Genomic DNA, 16,694 nt, shown 5'->3' on the forward strand with positions numbered 1-16,694 from the left:
GTGCGACGCACCTGCACAACGTCTTTTCTTTTTTCTTTTGCTGCAGGCCGCTACAGGGCAGCACCGCGCAACGATTCAGGAAAAACACGGTTCCCGTTACCTTATATGAGAGAGAGACATTGTTTTATGAGTACCTTGGATGGCTGCCTTACCGCACGCCTGACATGCTGCTCCACATGAAATTGGTGATGCATGGAATTACTCATACACAGAACAAGCTTGCACACTCAAGCTCAACGTGCCCAATTAGCACGTACAAGCATACAGAGTAAATATCATCTAGAGCATCTGGTTCAACCCTGTATCCCGGAGATATGCAAAGCGATCGTTGCACGCATAGCAGTAGCAGCGCTGCTCCTATTCAGGTTCAATAATGCAGCTCTTAAAAGCTGCCAGGTAAACAATGTAGACTTTAGGACCTCTACTATGGCGAGTGCACCTTATCTTTATCGCTTGTTTCCCGTACTGTTTTTGTGCCCTTAGCGCTCGACTAAAGCGGTAAAACTGATTTGTGAATAGTGGCCTACCATATAACAGCTGAATTTCGGTGGGGGCGAAATGAAAGAACATTCGTTTACTTGAATACACTACAGATACCCTCACGGCTCATTCTGCACTTTTGTACCGTAAAAGCTATCTCTCGTCTGTATTCTCACCTGTATTCGTGCGAAACTGTCGGTGAATAGGTGAAATCATGCGGTAATTATATTGAATATGAACCAGCAAAGAAAACAACGGACACAGAAAAAGAAGGCGACAGGACAGAGCTGGACCAACAACTGAATTTTATTGCAGGAAACAAACCATTTGAGGACTTCCTACAATCACCCGGCGTATGCGCGGGAGTCATCATAAGAAGCACAAGCTAAGTACGACGCAAAAAGCAATCTAAAACCTAATCACCCGAAATGGAGCATTTTAGGAAGCGTACTTCCTTACCACTGAGGATTACGGATGTCCTTCTACCGGAGAGGCACAGATAACTTGAAGTTAGTGTGACGCTTCTCATCGTAAAAGAACAGCGTTATACGGGCTAGAGCACTGCACGGGCCCGGGCCGGCCCGAAAGCCCGGGCCCGGCCCGGCCCGCGGGCCGGGCCGGGCCGTCCGAAGCGTTTTCCGGCGGGCCCGGGCCGGGCTCGGGCTTGAAAGTGCGGGCCCGGGCCGGGCCCGGGCCTGAAGCCGCGGGCCTGGGCCGGGCCCGGGCTTGAGGCTGCGGGCCGGGCCGGACTCGGACCAGCTCATTAAAAGGCGTAAGTCGGGCCTTCGAGCACACGCGAACGTTATGCATTGCATGGTCTAAGGTATACTGTGCCAAGCTGAAGTGACACGTACAAAGAGCTGGCTCTTAGTAAAGCTTAGCAATAAAAATAGAAAAACAGTTGAAGTGCTAAACCACGATATGATTACGAGGCACGCCGTAGTGCCACCGGATCAATTTCGACCACCTTGAGTTCTCTAACGTGCGCCTAAAGATAAGTATCTACACGGGTGTTCTTGCATTTCGCCCCCATCAAATTGCGGCCGCCGTGGCCGCGGGAATCGCACCCGTGTCCTAGGACTTAACAGCGAAACAGCTTAACCGCTGAGCTACCACCGCGGGCAAAGCAACATTTCGATGCATGTACACACCGGATTTTCCGTTCGATCGCCCGCTACAAAGCGCACGGCATCATTAATAATCATCAACTAATATCCTCTAGCGGGCCCGGGTCGGGCCTGGTCATGAACAAGCGCGCCCTGGATAAGTTTAGTAATGAACGCCCGGGCCCGGGGCCGGGCCCGGGCTTGGATCGACGGGCCCGGGCCGGGCTCGGGCTGGGTACGGTCAAGTACGCCCGGGCCCGGGCCGGGCCCGGGCTTGGAACCACGGGCCGGGGCCGGGCTCGGGCTGCATAAAGCGGGCCCGGGCCGGGCCCGGGCCGTAAAATCCGGCCCGTGCAGTGCTCTAATACGGGCACCGCAAAACAAAGAAAAATGCGCGCGCGCGTGTGAGTGTTGTGTGTGTGTGTGTGTGTGTGTGTGTGTGTGTGTGTGGTGTGGTGTGCGCGCGTGCGTGCGTGCGTGCGTGCGTGCGTGCGTGCGTGCGCGCGCGCGCCAGTATATAAATGTGATAAGTCCACCCAAGAACACGCGCGCAGCAACCATGCGTTGATCTCATCTACACGCTGCAACGGCGGACGGGCTAAAAGAAAGTTTGTGAATAAGGAGATATGGCTCAGGGCTATACGAAGGGAGGCCGAGAATTCACGCATAAGAACAAATGGCACGGTCTTCGCGCTTCCCGCCAGGCGGGCGAGACGAGATGTCGGTCGCGGTGATAGAAAGCTGCCACGACTTCCGCACATGGCGTCCACAACTTGATGGATGAAACACCGTGCATTGGGCTGTCACGACGGTTCTACGCACGGCCACACGTGCTCCCTCTGCTACCTGGTTTTGCATCAATCGAACAAAGCAAAAACGGATGCGACTTCCTGTTGTGTCGTGGACGCATCGTTGCCGCGCAGCTTGGGCGGCTGAAGAGAAGCGAAGGGAAAGTAGAGAGAGAGAGAATTTATTTACAGAAAGGCAGAGAGGGAAGGGAAAGTAAATGTGACTCGTCTTATAAAGGGTGCGTTTCTCTTGCCCAGAGTATAAAGTATATGCACGTAACAGTTTATTGCTGCTGAAAGCCCAAGCGAGTGTACGGCGCAGTAGGAGCACTGAAAGCACATTAACGAGAAAAAATAGGTTCATCTTGTTTAGTACACTGAATTTACACAATGCCAAGAAAGCAACTCTTGCTGTGAGAGCTGGAGGTTTCGATAACCAGAGAAGAGGCAATAGCGAAGGACAGGTGACGACGCTGCATTGATGTTTCCGCACCTGCAGCTCACCGTGACGTCACGCGTTTTGAGGGCGTCTGCTACGTCCCATAGTGCAATTTATATAGGTAAACATGGCCTAGTGTATTCTAAAGGACGATACTACTGAAATAAGCAAGTCTGAAGAACTTTTTAACTGAGCTACTACGCCCAAACACGCTAAAATATTTTTTCAAGTTCGTGACGTCTCACGAACCAACGCTAGCGTTTCAGCACAGGCTGAAAAAAAAAAAAATATTCGACTTCATTTTTATTCAGCAAGAGAGCCCTGGGCGCGAAATTACTAAATTGGTAGTTTTCAAAATATCTCGCTTTAGTGTATTTTAGAGCTTCGCAATTAATTCCACGTGCATCGCTCGTTCTAAACTTCCCTTATTTTCGCGGTGGAAGTGATAGATGAGAAGCGATGAGAAAAAACAGGGCCTCGACTAGGTACGTGGGGCCCTCCTGAAAACCGATACACAAGGTGTCCAGGTAACGTGAGCCCAGCTATTTAAAAAAGAAAAAAAAAAAGAAGGGGTGGGGGGAGAATTATTACCAATTACGAGGATACCTCCAACAGTGTTTTCTTAGCACTTAGCTTGTGCAAAGTAAGACTTTTTTTCTAACTATACCTCATTGTCAAGAGTTATTGTTTAATTTATTAGTATACTTATATACTTCCTCAAATGTTAACTGAGTGTTGTGCAATGAATTACCCACGAATGGATACTGAGCTTGTAGATTTCTTTGGGATGCTGTATTTAATAAAAAAAAAATGAAAATGTCGTCTTCACGCGGAACGGAGGGTGTTACCTGAAAAATTCGCCAGATCCCACGCCTTGTGGGAATCGGTTTGCGAAGCAGTCGGCGAGTAATTGCCAATGCTGCATTTTTTGGCTTTGAGCCAAGCGTGACGAGGTGGATCGACTTGTTTTTGTCAGTGCAGTAGTTGTGCGCCCACCGTGCGCTTGCCAAGCACGTCGACTACACTGACATTTAAACGATAACTTATGCTCTGATGTAACTTCAGCACCCACGTTATTGCACAGACGGCAGTATTATCGAAACAAAGTGCACTTTACGGTGCGATGATGTGAATATCACATGTAACTTTCATTAGCGTATTCCTCTGGGGTCGAGCAACGCTTCAATATCGCTTGCTAAATCATAAGAATGCAAATGTAACGTTTATTAGACTGCTTTAAAAGCGGAGCTAACACAGGAACCAGCACTGACGCTAACCTGACATGACGCCTATATCATAGGAGTACATATGCAACGTTTATTGTTTTCTTATAAAATTAGATAGCCAGCACTGCAATAACAAGTGACGTTGCACCGACATTATGCCTAGGGTCTTTTTCCAAAGCATTTTCAAGACCTGGCGTGGCTCTGTGGTAGAATACCTGACTGCCTCGCAGAACGCTGGAGTTCGATTCCCGCTGGGATCCTGATTTTTCTTTCTTGCATTCGTCGGGTCAACGCTGCCGATGTCGGTTTTTCTTAACGCGCTCGAAATTAATTACCAATGCCTGTTCTCGCCGTTCCTGGGTAGATATAAACTGTCAGTCACCTGCGGCGCATACCCGTACACCGCGGCCCGTGGTATACGGGTATGTGCCACACGTGTCTGGAGGAAAAGGTTTCACGACGTACACGACAGGATTTTCACGTTATTCATGTCATGACCAGACTGTCATATTCGTCATACCCTCTTACCTTCCGGATAGATAGATAGATAGATAGATAGATAGATAGATAGATAGATAGATAGATAGATAGATAGATAGATAGATAGATAGATAGATAGATAGATAGATAGAAACACTCAAAGGGCCTTGGGTTCGCTAAGAAATGCTTCGCATTAAAAAATCTTTGAAGCATACTGCAGTGTACGCCTCCTCAATATTAACATAAATCTTCTCCAAGTTCATCGTTTCTGACGGGTCACCCGTTGATTGGATGGTGGGCAATGTGGTACCACTTTTAAAGTCTGGTGATGTTCATTTGTCGCTTAACTACGGACCTCTTAAATAGTATTCCCGGCAAACTATTAGAACATCTCATTTACTCATGTTTAGTTAGCTTCCACGAGTCTAGTGCATTCTTTACGACTAAACGGCATGGGTTTCGTAAAACATTTTCATATGAGACGCAACTAAATTGCTCAGCTAATAAACTTTTTGCTGCTCTTGACTAAGGGTGTTTCGTCGACTACATGTTCTTAAATTTCCGAGAAGCATCTGACCTTGTCTCTCAACCATCACCACGCTTAAAATTGAGCAAACTAAACAACGACCCTAATATTTTAGCCTGGATTGAAAACTTTATCTCTAACAGAACTCAATTCGTCACTGATCAGGTTATACGCTGATTATTGCGTAATTTGTCGCGTAATATCATCGGATACTGATCCTGCAGCACTTCAAACTAACCTTGACGCCATAACTAAGTGGTCCAACGCATGGTAAATGAATTTAAACTTAAAAAGTGTAAAGTCATGAGAATCGCCCGAACCTCAGCTACTTGTAACCTCCCACGTTATATCACAGAGGCGTCATCACAGACGAGGTAACCTTATATAAGTATATTGGCGTTCACATAACTGCCAACCTTCCTTGGCAAACCCATGTTAACTACGTTATAATGCTAATCGCATTTTCGGTTACTTACCCTTTTTTAAGGCATAATCATATCTTAAATTAACATTATATAAAACTCTTGTAAGGTATAAGCTTGAATACGCATATAATTTGTGGGATCCAAAGTAAAGAATTTCTTATTAACCAATTAGAACCGGTCCAAAACCGTAGCGTTCGTTTTCATCTTGTCAAATTATTCCCGCTTTTCCAGTGCATTATCCAGGAAACATAATGCGCATCTTCCTAATCTTTCTCTCCGCAGGAAAGTATCTCGTTTATTGTTCTATAAGACTTTTCATAATCGACACCTGAAAATGAGGCTTATTAGTGAGTATGGTCGTGCTAATCACCATCATAAAGTACAAGCCCGTTTTTTTTTTGTTTCTTATTGACTTGTTTTCTGGTTTTTTTCATGCCGAAGACAGCCAAAGAACAGAACCACCTCCATCGTCGCCATTTTAAGTGCTTCAACATTTAAATGTGCTTTTGAAAATTATTGTTTGCGCTAGCCGCGAACAGACATGCATTATTTTGTTTTAACTGCCACTCCCTTCTGTAACGCCTTCAGGCATTGAAGGTATTTGAAATAAATAAATAAATAAATAATAAATAAATAAATAAATAAATAAATAAATAAATAAATAGTTACATACTATGAGATGTTCAATTACACTCGCATTTGAAAACATAATTCTCAAACGTTTTCAGCTCGCTAGGTGTTCTGTGGCAATTTCTTCCTTTTTTTTTCGTTCCAAGGTTGTGCCGAAAACTAAACAAGACAGAGACGTGAGAATGCGCCCGAGCTCACTGTGCCGCGCGACGGCAGTGCTCTCAAAAGTGGTTTCGAAGAACTAACGCTACTATTCTAAAAAGAGACAGGGCGTGCAAACACGGACACAAGAAAGAGGTCAGGACACCACAAACGCCGACTAACAACTGAAGAGACGCACACCGGCTGAAAAGAAAGAAGGCACGAAAACTTATCTGCGCATGCCCATGCAGTAGGCGAACCTATCAATCCGGCACGCGTGGCGGTCTACGTGGAAGATAACTGTTAAGGCATTTGATTTCATCTTTATGCAAGTTAATCGACGGTTGGCTCACGCATGCGCTACCACTATTCTCGATATGCCATGCTTCAATCATCAGGCGCGTTTCTTCATTTCTATGCCGGTACAACACTGCGCATTCATCGAATTTTGGCGTGCACTTACAATCTCGACAATGTAAAGATAGATTAGAAGGTGAGCCTCCTGTTAGCGATCTCTTATGTTCCAACAGTCTCTGGTTGATGTATCGGCCCGTCTGTCCTACGTAGAAGCGGCCGCAGGTGAAAGGGACCTTATACACCACACTCGTATACGGCAATCAGTGAATTTGTTGGTGTGTTTTACGAAACAAATATCGGTCCGCTTCTTGTCTTTTACTCGCTCATTCTTCCTCTGCACAGCGGCACAAATCTTACCTAGCTTATTGGCAGCCGTGAAAACAACATTAACGCCGTATCTACTTCCTACTTTCTTTAGCCTGTGATATATGCAATGAATGTACGGTATACCTACGACACGTTTCTTCCTATCGCTTTCTGCAACCATGCTCGGACTTAACACAACAGACTTCTTTAAACGTTCAGCGACCGATCAACCAGAGAATGTTGGAACATAAGAGATCGCTAACAGGAGGCTCACCTTCTAATCTATCTTTACATTGTCGAGATTGTAAGTGCACGCCAAAATTCGATGAATGCGCAGTGTTGTACCGGCATAGAAATGAAGAAACGCGCCTGATGATTGAAGCATGACATATCGAGAATAGTGGTAGCGTATGCGTGAGCCAACCGCCGATTAACTTGCATAAAGATGAAATCAAATGCCTTAACAGTTATCTTCCACGTAGACCGCCACGCGTGCCGGATTGATAGGTTCGCCTGTTGCATGGGCATGCGCAGATAAGTTTTCGTGCCTTCTTTCTTTTCAGCCGGTGTGCGTCTCTTCAGTTGTTAGTCGGCGTTTGTGGTGTCCTGACCTCTATCTTGTGTCCGTGTTTGCACGCCCTCTCTCTTTTTAGAATGAGTACGTACCAACTAGCTCAGCTCTCTGTTATTCTAACACTAATAAATGGCTGACTTGATCGTTGCGTAAAAGTGACATCACAAAAAACAGGCTAAATGTTTTTTTTTGTTTGTTTCAGTCGTAGTCTCCCTATCGCTGCCCTATAAACCTGCGCCAGTGATCTAGCATAATTTGCATAAAGCGTCGCGCGGCTGCCCCCTATTGCAACAGAAAACAGTTACACGTGCACCCTATCACTTTTTCGGGGCCGCCAAGCCGTTGCTTTGCAGCTCTTTCGAGAGCGTTGCAGTCACGAACGCGAGGCACGTGCCACTTCGCATCCTTGTTCGTGTTTTGCGGCACAATCTTGCAAAAAAGAGAAGTAACACTCTCCCCAGAAAACCAGAAGATTGTGCAAGAAACTATTGAATCCGATGCCCAATATGACATTCAAGTTTGCACAATTATAACTTATTAATTTAAGTAAAGATTGTACTAATTAGTCAATCAGTGATAGCAGAAAAATTACCGTGTTTGCGCAGGATAACGGTGACCGCTAACAAAAACACCGACCTTTGCATCTTTTTTTTTTAATGAAGCTTTTTTTTAATAGCGGGGGCACACTGTACATGTGAAATCAAACGAGAACTCTCGCCACTTACAAGCAACATACCCAAGTACGGTGTGCCGCCTTGGTTGCATGCACACACAAAAGAGTTTGCGGCCAGATTCTATCGTCCAGCTACATCACACTTTCTCCCGCTTACTGACTCGCGGACACCGAGGCATCTCAGAAACGGCCATATATGTGCAGCTGTATACGCTCTCCATGCGCACACGGCACAAACTGTGCCTCCTCTGATCAGACAAGCCCTCCACACACCGTGTCCAGCGGAAGCACCAAAGGTTGGCTCCCCTCGAATGCAATAAACGAGTCGCGAGGTGCGGTGCATGTGGAGTACCCTCGGCTGGCGGCTCGGGGAATCCAAAATCGGCGCTCCTGCGGCTGCGCATGCGTCGTGACCGGCGTGACCTTGCGCCTGGCGCGCCGCACGGCGGACGCGTGGTCCGCGACCCAATCTCTCGGCGGCGCACGGGCAGCCGACAAGCATCGCATCCCAGTTTGAAAGTTGCCCGGCAGCTCCTCCGTGAGCGTGTTCTCCTGACCGTTTCTCCTCTTCGCCGTGTTGCTCTCTCGGCGGGCGCACGTAGCTTTTTCCTCGCGCGTGCGCTGTGTGTGCGGAGCGCTGTGTTTGTTTCATCTCCAACCGCTGTTGGGTGCGAACCCCGGACCGGTGAAGTAACTCACCAGGCCAGCCCGCGGGTGCGGGGTGGCGAAATATGGTACTGTGCGGCGGACGACATGTGGCAGATGATGACGGCCGCAGGTTGCTGCGCAGCACCGAGCAACTCAACCAGCAGAAGCAAGGCAGTGAGTATACACAGGGATGGGGCCGCTTACACCTGAATGAGAGGGAAAGCGCGCTCGGGGATTCCATCGACTACCCCGGCCGACGGGCCCATCCTCCGGCGCGCGCGTGTGGTCGCCGCGCACGTGGGAGCTCCGGTGGCGGAGTGGCCTTGTAGGAGAGACTGCGGCTTGCGAGGCGTCGCGCAAAAAGCGTATTGCTCCATCTATTCTCTGATAAACCAGTAATTGCAGGCACTTTGAGGGCCTAGGAAGAGCGTGCGCAATTAATACTGGTTACCACAGACTGGGGCTCCGATTACGTACTTCGTTTCTTAAGTGCGAGACGAAATGGAAAAAAAATAACTCGAGGTAGCAAGTACTAAAGTCTAGCGCTAGCCGAGCTATTTAATTACTTATGCTTATCATACGGCTTGGCATGCTTGTAATGTGAATACATCATTCGTCTTGTTCCCAGACACCTTTAAGAAGTGCTCAGATGTTTCATCGCTCAAAAGCGCGCGAGAAGAGTATCGAGGTTTAGTCGAGGTTTAGTCATGTGTCGTGACTGGAACTCCTTTAACCACACATTATTCTTAGTGCATCTTTAAAATCTTGCGGGCGTATGAACATTCGTGAACAAGTCTGCACGCGCGGCCCAACACATTCGCCTGGTACGACAAAAGGGGACACTATTATTGAGGGTGCGCGAATATTTGAAAATTTCAAATGACAAACCGAATAATGTTCTATTAGACTTCCTAACCAAATCGAACGCTCGGTTTGCTTAAATACGAATATTTTTCGAATAGATTAAATCATCAAGTGTGCGCAGGCAAACGTAAAATTGGTCCAAAAGCTGCGACAAGTTTGATCCAGGCGTCCATTGCATGCAGACGCAACAGGCGACAAATGACGCATGCAGTGGAGCCGGCTATACATCATTCAGTGAGTCACGCTTTTAAATCGCGATCATTTGCACTCTCGAAAGAATCTTGAGTATGCGAACTAGGATCACACAACGTTAATACCGAGATTTGAAATACGCAGAATGGAACTCCTCGGTATCTGACAGTGAAAACACCGACAATAGAATTGTCTGTCGGCGGAATCTTACGTAAGAGATATATGTTCATGACAGTTGTACAGCAACTGGCACTATGCCATATTTGCTTCTTATATCCGCAGTATGTTCATGTGTACGCCGACGAATCGTGTCGAAATAGTTCGTCTGCGTTTGCGTGCCTTGCGCTTCAAAGCGACAGTAAAGATTTCACAGAATTGGGCTGCTTGTAGTGATTCGCAAGGCGTCCTCACGTAGCTAAAGACCACAGGACGAAAGGTTTTCAATACACATTTATTATACGAAACCCGCAAGGAACACACAAAAACCAGCACAAGGAATAGCGTTATGGCGTACCAGTGGATGCCGAAATATGTACTGCAATCGATACCGGATACTGGAAATACTGCAGCGGAAGCTGCCATAAAAAGCCAGCATGACAATGAATAATCCCATCAAATCACCCTCTAACGCGTTGTGAAGTCCGCCAGCTGCTGATAAAGATATCACATCAACCCAGCACGAACACGTGGTTTGACCCCAAATCAGTGTTCAGACGTATTCTTTGCAGACGCGGACATTATTCCGGATATTCGGCCAAAGTTGAGCGACAATACATATTTTGTAACTTTATAGCCCTGCCTGGGGTTTGGTACGGCATATGCGCGTCACTTTCTTGCGTGGAATACAATGTGTTCCTGGTGCGTAACATCTGTATGGTCCCGCTGACGAAGATGTATGACACCTCCTTCGTGAGCGCCCGCTAGGCGAAGACACAACTTGATTTAATGCGATCGTAACCGTCAACCGACCACTAAGGAAAAAGAATACTGTAACGGTGTGTGTGTGTGTGTGTGTGTGTGTGTGTGTGTGTGTGTGTGTGTGTGTGTGTGTGTGTGTGTGTGTGGGTGTGTGCGTGCGTGTATATATATATATATATATATATATATATATATATATATATATATATATATATATATATATATATATATATATATATACTTTTAGTATTCAAGTATATGTATATACTTGACCCATAACCATTAATGGAGGCACAGAGACGAGCACTTGCGCCCTTTAAAATCTTTGTCGAAGATAGAAACGTATTGGAGACATATACTCATCATTTGCGGTTGATCTGTGTGTGTTTCCGATATGTGTAGCTCACGCCTGCTTTCTTTATGTGTTTTTTAATTGTTTTATGTAGATATGTGTAGATTTATTTATTTATTTATTTATTTGCATGCCAAGCGGTGTACCCTGCGTCAACAAAGGCGTGAACATCGCCTACGGAGCGCACCAACATAAAATGAGGTTTTTTTTAAATACTTCATAATTCCCTTCGTAACTTTTAATATTTTATGGCAGAAATTCGCTAACATAGTGAATACTATATATGACATGAACACCGATTTACATTAATGGAGGAAATGGCTTTTTTTTAAATAATTAGATATTCGGTCAGCTTCTTGCGCTATTCTAATCGTATTCGATCGGGTCTTGAATAATTACTACTCGTACAGTGCTATGTCGTTTATTCCCTGTGCTATTCCTTCCTTCTTCCATTCGTTCTTTCTTTCAACGGTTGAAGGGGTTGCCAAAAGAGGGGCAATATAAACAAAGAAAAAGTAATTTAATCACACGAGCGTATAAATAGCCACATGCACTTTCACGTCTCTGCAGGTTATCGCTTCGTCTGTCAACTAATTCGTATATGAGTCGACCACGCGCTCTCTTCAACTCGCGTGAAAATGGCGGACGGTGTATTTATAAACAAAGCAAAAATATGTATTACGTAAAACACCATCAGCCCGTTATGCGTGTTGCACTTATTTACTGGCCCTCTCTTCCAGAATTAAAGCACAAATAACGGCTCTCGGTATATACTGTATTTACTAGTTCGCAGTGAGTAAGACGTAACGTTTTCTCTGGATATCCGGCAGTGCAGCTGCGCATGCTGCACAAGGGTCGCTTACACGCGCTTGCATTTTTACTTTTCTGGGTGTATATCTGGGACGCCAGCGGATTCCACGCGTACATGCCGTACGCGTGCAGCTGCGCCCAGCCGCGAAAGGCACTCGTCGCACGTGCGAGCACCATGGAAACGGGAACGCTTCCACGGAGGCTGCATCTGCGGCGCCGCTGGATTCGCGCGCTGCTTTTATCCTACATTCGGGTTATACACATCGCGAAGCGGAAGGTTTCTCTCTGTAACTCTGTGCACGATAGCCGTTTCTTTGGCCTTTCTTCACGTACATCCGAGGAAGGATGCGCAATTACGCTGTATTGTACAGTATTTGAGCAGTATGCGTAAATTACCGCGTAAAGAGATGATGAGAAAGGCAGCTATGTTCCAGTGAGCATACGGCGGCGAGACGTGTTATGTTATTGCAGGATCGTTGGTATGCGCGGCGGTGCCAGCCCTCATTTTATAGCTTCCTGCGTCGAAGGAAAACGCCCAGGATGAGCGATTAGGGGTGGGGGATGCGTCGCGAGAAAAATATATGACGGAAAGCCAAGCTATGCGTTGCGAATGCGTAAAATGTGGGTGAACTGTGAAACGTTCGACGTGTGACGCCTCATAGCTATGCGTCATCGCAAAACGACTGCATTCGCGATCTAATCGAGGCGATCGCACCCAGATTCTCAACGGAACGACATACACTGGAATACATTAGCTTCGTCTCGTGAACCATAAAGCAAGCTGTAGCTGCTGTAATCTTCGAATCAGTCCGCATGGATTGGTTGGTGCTTTGCGACGCAGGCAGTGTAGCTGTACAGTGCCACCCAGCGGGTCTGACCCCTTCCCGCAGCGTCTTCCCACTCGGCTTGCACCGACGGCGTCTGGCAGTGCAGGCAACCGGTTGGCCGCTGCGAGAACACGTTGGCCTGGAGCTTCGCTGTTTGCAGTGGAAACTTAGCTCGCGAACTTCGTGAGACAACTGGACCACCCTCAGCTATTGATGGGACAAGTCTAAGAACGTTTTCTTGATGTAAGGATGTTAAATTCTTGTCTCATTGCGCTCTGCTGTTTCAATATGTATTTGAGACGCGTTGCACAAAACTACGTTGTGATTTATTCAGAAACGGAGACTGAGGGGGGTGGTCTTGCGCGATGTGCGTATCAAATGCACGCTATCCATTCCTTTCGCTTCCTCGCCAGAGTAACACATGTACTACATGCCAAATTACAGAAGCAAACCACTGCTTTTAGCTTTTAAATAAGTGTCCTCTATCTCTCTTTCCTTGGAACCAACGGTATATGCAAAGAGCAATGTGAAAGAGGACACGTTAAAGTACGTGATAACTATCTCCACACCCTGTTCATCATCGCGGGTGGATCCAGAGGGGGGTCCGGGAGTCCTGACCCTCACCCCTACCCCCTTAATTTCTTAATGCATACCCCCAAAAAGAAGACCTATCAGGTCCTCCCATAAGCTGACCCCCACTTAGGAAAAATCCTGCATCCGCCCGTTTACTATTATTATTATCGTCCTTTCATGCCGTTTAGCTTGAATGGTAGGTTTGTTGACGTTTCTACTATCTCGCTATCATTTCAGTGAAATTTGGTGTAACGCGCTGATTCGGAGCCTCGAGACTTCAAAACACACCTGCCATCGGCCAAATATATGCGTACAGGATTCGATCCCATGACCGGTGGAAGCTGCATTTTGGCAACGCGAAAGCGATCGTGTGCTTGCTTAGATTTGGGTGTCACGTACATTCAGGAACACCAGCGGCCACAATTATTCCGTAGTCACACTCACTACGGCGTGCCTCATAATCGTATGATTTTGGAGCGTGAAAAAAAAAAGAATTTTATCTAGAATTCCATTCTATAAATAAACGAATTGGGCGCGAGGAAGTGTGTCAATATGCCTGCTACATGACCTGTTATAATTTTTTCAGCTCGTGTATAGCGTCACTCTGCGGCCGAAAACCGCCGGTGAACTCGATATTTCCGCTACGATTCCAACACCTTTGACATCTCAACGACTGCTTGAGAAGCGTATTCAAAAGACCGAATGCGTCATGCTCTAGAAGTTTCTCTCTTATTCTCTCTCTTCACTAGCTTGGCTCACCGCGCACCAGGCATTTCATTAATTAAACTCGCTGAAATAACTGATATGCGCGGTCACCACATCACACTCACCTGCACAAGGGTGGGATAGGTTTCAAACAGGAGAAAGTGCCTCAGAGGAGGCTGGCCGACGTTTCGATAGGTGGACCTATCTTTGTCAAAGGCGCCTTGTCATCCTTGGCGTGTTAGTTTTAAAGGGGCCCTGCAACACCTTTCTTAATTATATTGGAATAGTCTCATTATTGACGTATGACTCTTCACGAGTCATATGCCGCAAAAATTTTTCGAATCCGTCAAGTCTAAGTGGTGTTACCAAATTATAGAGATCACGTTCCGCAGCTTTCTCTCTCAACTCAACGCAGCGAGCGCGCGGAAAATTGCGCGCGGCGTGAGGGGAGGGAGGGAGGGCGGAGGTGCGAGGAGGCGACGTCAGCGCCGGCGGCATTTTTTTCATTTTTTTCTCTCTGGCGTCTCGGCGCAACCACGTGGTCTGTGCCGCCACTTCCGGTCGGCTTGCGTCGTTCTCGTCGAGCGGAGTCGATCGCGCTGTTTATCGTGCCTGCTTGAAAACTGCGCGTCGGTTTGGTAATGTTGGGTGTGCACCTCGAACGCCGTAGTGTTTTCATCACTCTGCCAACCATGGAAGCAAACGTGCGCGCTCGTTTGGAACGAATGACAGCTGAGATCGGTTTCGGCCCATACTCCGATACACCGCCTCGTAAGACGGCACTGGCAGACGACCCCGAAGCGCCGCCATTACCGGACGCCAGCATTGTTATCGGAGACACGCTGCGCCCGTGCCTCGGTCGGTCGTGAGATCGTGCCGACGATGCAGTTCTCAGCTGACGAGGCAACACTCGAACGGCTGCCACTCTCAACGGCAACCGGCGATGGTCAAAAGCACAGAAATATTCACGTTTTCGGCACTGCGCATGGCGAAGAAAACGGAACCACGCAACTACGAGCAGACGAGCTGTCGGTGAGACCGGAAGTGCTAATATTAATGTTTGTTCGGTGTTTTTAACGCGATAACATAATATAAACGTACATATTATCTACTTATTGAACTCAAAATTAACAACGAAAGTAATAATGAGGGTGTTATCGTGATTATAACATCAGCCAATGGTGGAACTGCCGACAATCGCGTCATATTTTGCGACTAATACATCATTTGTCGAGAGAAGAGGGAGCGATTTTCAGCTGACTTTGAGAATTTATTGTAAATTCCAGGCCGTGCGCATCGCTATAATATTTGGCTCGCGTGTTCTCGAGAGCCTCGACTACCGATCGGCAGCGCTTTTTGAGCATGCTCGAAAAGTGTTGCAGGGCCCCTTTAAAGGGTTAGTGTTGACGTCATGTCCAGCGGTGGCGCTTGTCGCTGTTGGTGATTCCAGCAGTTTCCAGGCTGGAATCACCAACAGCGACAAGCGCCACCGCTGGACATGACGTCAACACTAATAGGGCAGCAACAGGGGCTAGTTGGTACGTATTCATGCTTGTAGTGCGCTGCCGGTGGACACGGACCAAGAAACAAGGAAAAACAACACAAGATGATGCGCAAACTCACAACTACTTTATTTCTATAACGTACATCCTTATTTATGTACGTACAAGAAAGAAGGCACACTAAATGACGAGGGGGGGGGGGGGGGGGGGGAGGGGATACAGTGATGAGGCGGTATAACACAAAAAAACAAGAAAAATATACATGTCGTGGCTTTAAACAGTGTCACCGAAACGTGTCAAGAAATTACGCGTGCGGTAATACGGTTTCCTTCAAAAAGTTAATTTCTGTTTGAGAAAGGGCGATCGAGTTTTGGCACGATCTTTCGACCAGACAGAGAGGGAAATCACCGAAGTATTTTACATGCACATCAGCGAAGGGTGCGTTAGCACACCTTCGATCGCCCTTTCTCAAACAGAAATTAACTTTTTGAAGGAAACCGTATTACCGCACGCGTAATCTCTTGACACGTTTCGGTGACACTGTTTAAAGCCATGACATGTATATTTTTCTTGTTTTTTTTTTTGTGTGTTATACCGCCTCATCACTGTATCCCCCCCCCCCCCTCGTCATTTAGTGTGCCTTCTTTCTTGTACGTACATAAGGCTGTACGTTATCGAAATAAAGTAGTTGTGAGTTTGCGCATCATCTTGTGTTGTTTTTCCTTGTTTATTGGTCCGTGTCCACCGGCAGCGCACTACAAGCATGAACACGTCAACCCTAACCCTTTAAAACTAACACGCCAAGGATGACAAGGCGCCTTTGACAAAGATAGGTCCACCTATCGAAACGTTGGCCAGCCTGCTCTGAGGCACTTTCTCCTGTTTGAAACCTATCCCACTCCGTGTATCCATCTGTCGGCTCCCTTCTTGACCCTGCACAAGGGTGTATATCGTGTAATAGGGGGCTCTCATATCTTCCTACAACTTAGTAAGCGTTTTCTTTTCCCTATATTTACCCGGCAGTGTGCATTGTTAGCCTCGCGTACGTATCGTAGTGTATATCATTTTGACAAAGTGACAAAGCGTTGCAAAAGTATTGTGCACGTATGCGCCAGCACCGGCGAAAGTCACTGCTCCCGCGGTAAACTATAG

The 16,694-nt window shown here is 46.9% G+C and overlaps 1 protein-coding gene across 3 annotated transcripts in view; it reads left to right on the forward strand.

The window, feature by feature from the left end:
• Positions 1–16,694, forward strand: part of LOC119378907 (protein PALS2) — a 98,987-nt gene that overhangs the window by 13,631 nt on the left and 68,662 nt on the right. For 2 of the 3 annotated variants that reach the window (XM_037647978.2, XM_049411699.1), the window contains exon 1: positions 8,808–8,973. The exons of the other annotated variant lie outside the window; for it this stretch is intronic. In XM_037647978.2, the coding sequence (XP_037503906.1) occupies positions 8,883–8,973 (91 nt within the window). In that variant the 5' untranslated portion in view covers positions 8,808–8,882. Of the gene's footprint in view, positions 1–8,807; positions 8,974–16,694 lie in introns of those variants that run through there. 3 annotated transcript variants of the gene reach the window in all.

The sequence above is a fragment of the Rhipicephalus sanguineus genome, chromosome 1 (genome assembly GCF_013339695.2).
Source record: "Rhipicephalus sanguineus isolate Rsan-2018 chromosome 1, BIME_Rsan_1.4, whole genome shotgun sequence".
NCBI classification, from domain to species: Eukaryota; Metazoa; Arthropoda; class Arachnida; order Ixodida; family Ixodidae; genus Rhipicephalus; species Rhipicephalus sanguineus.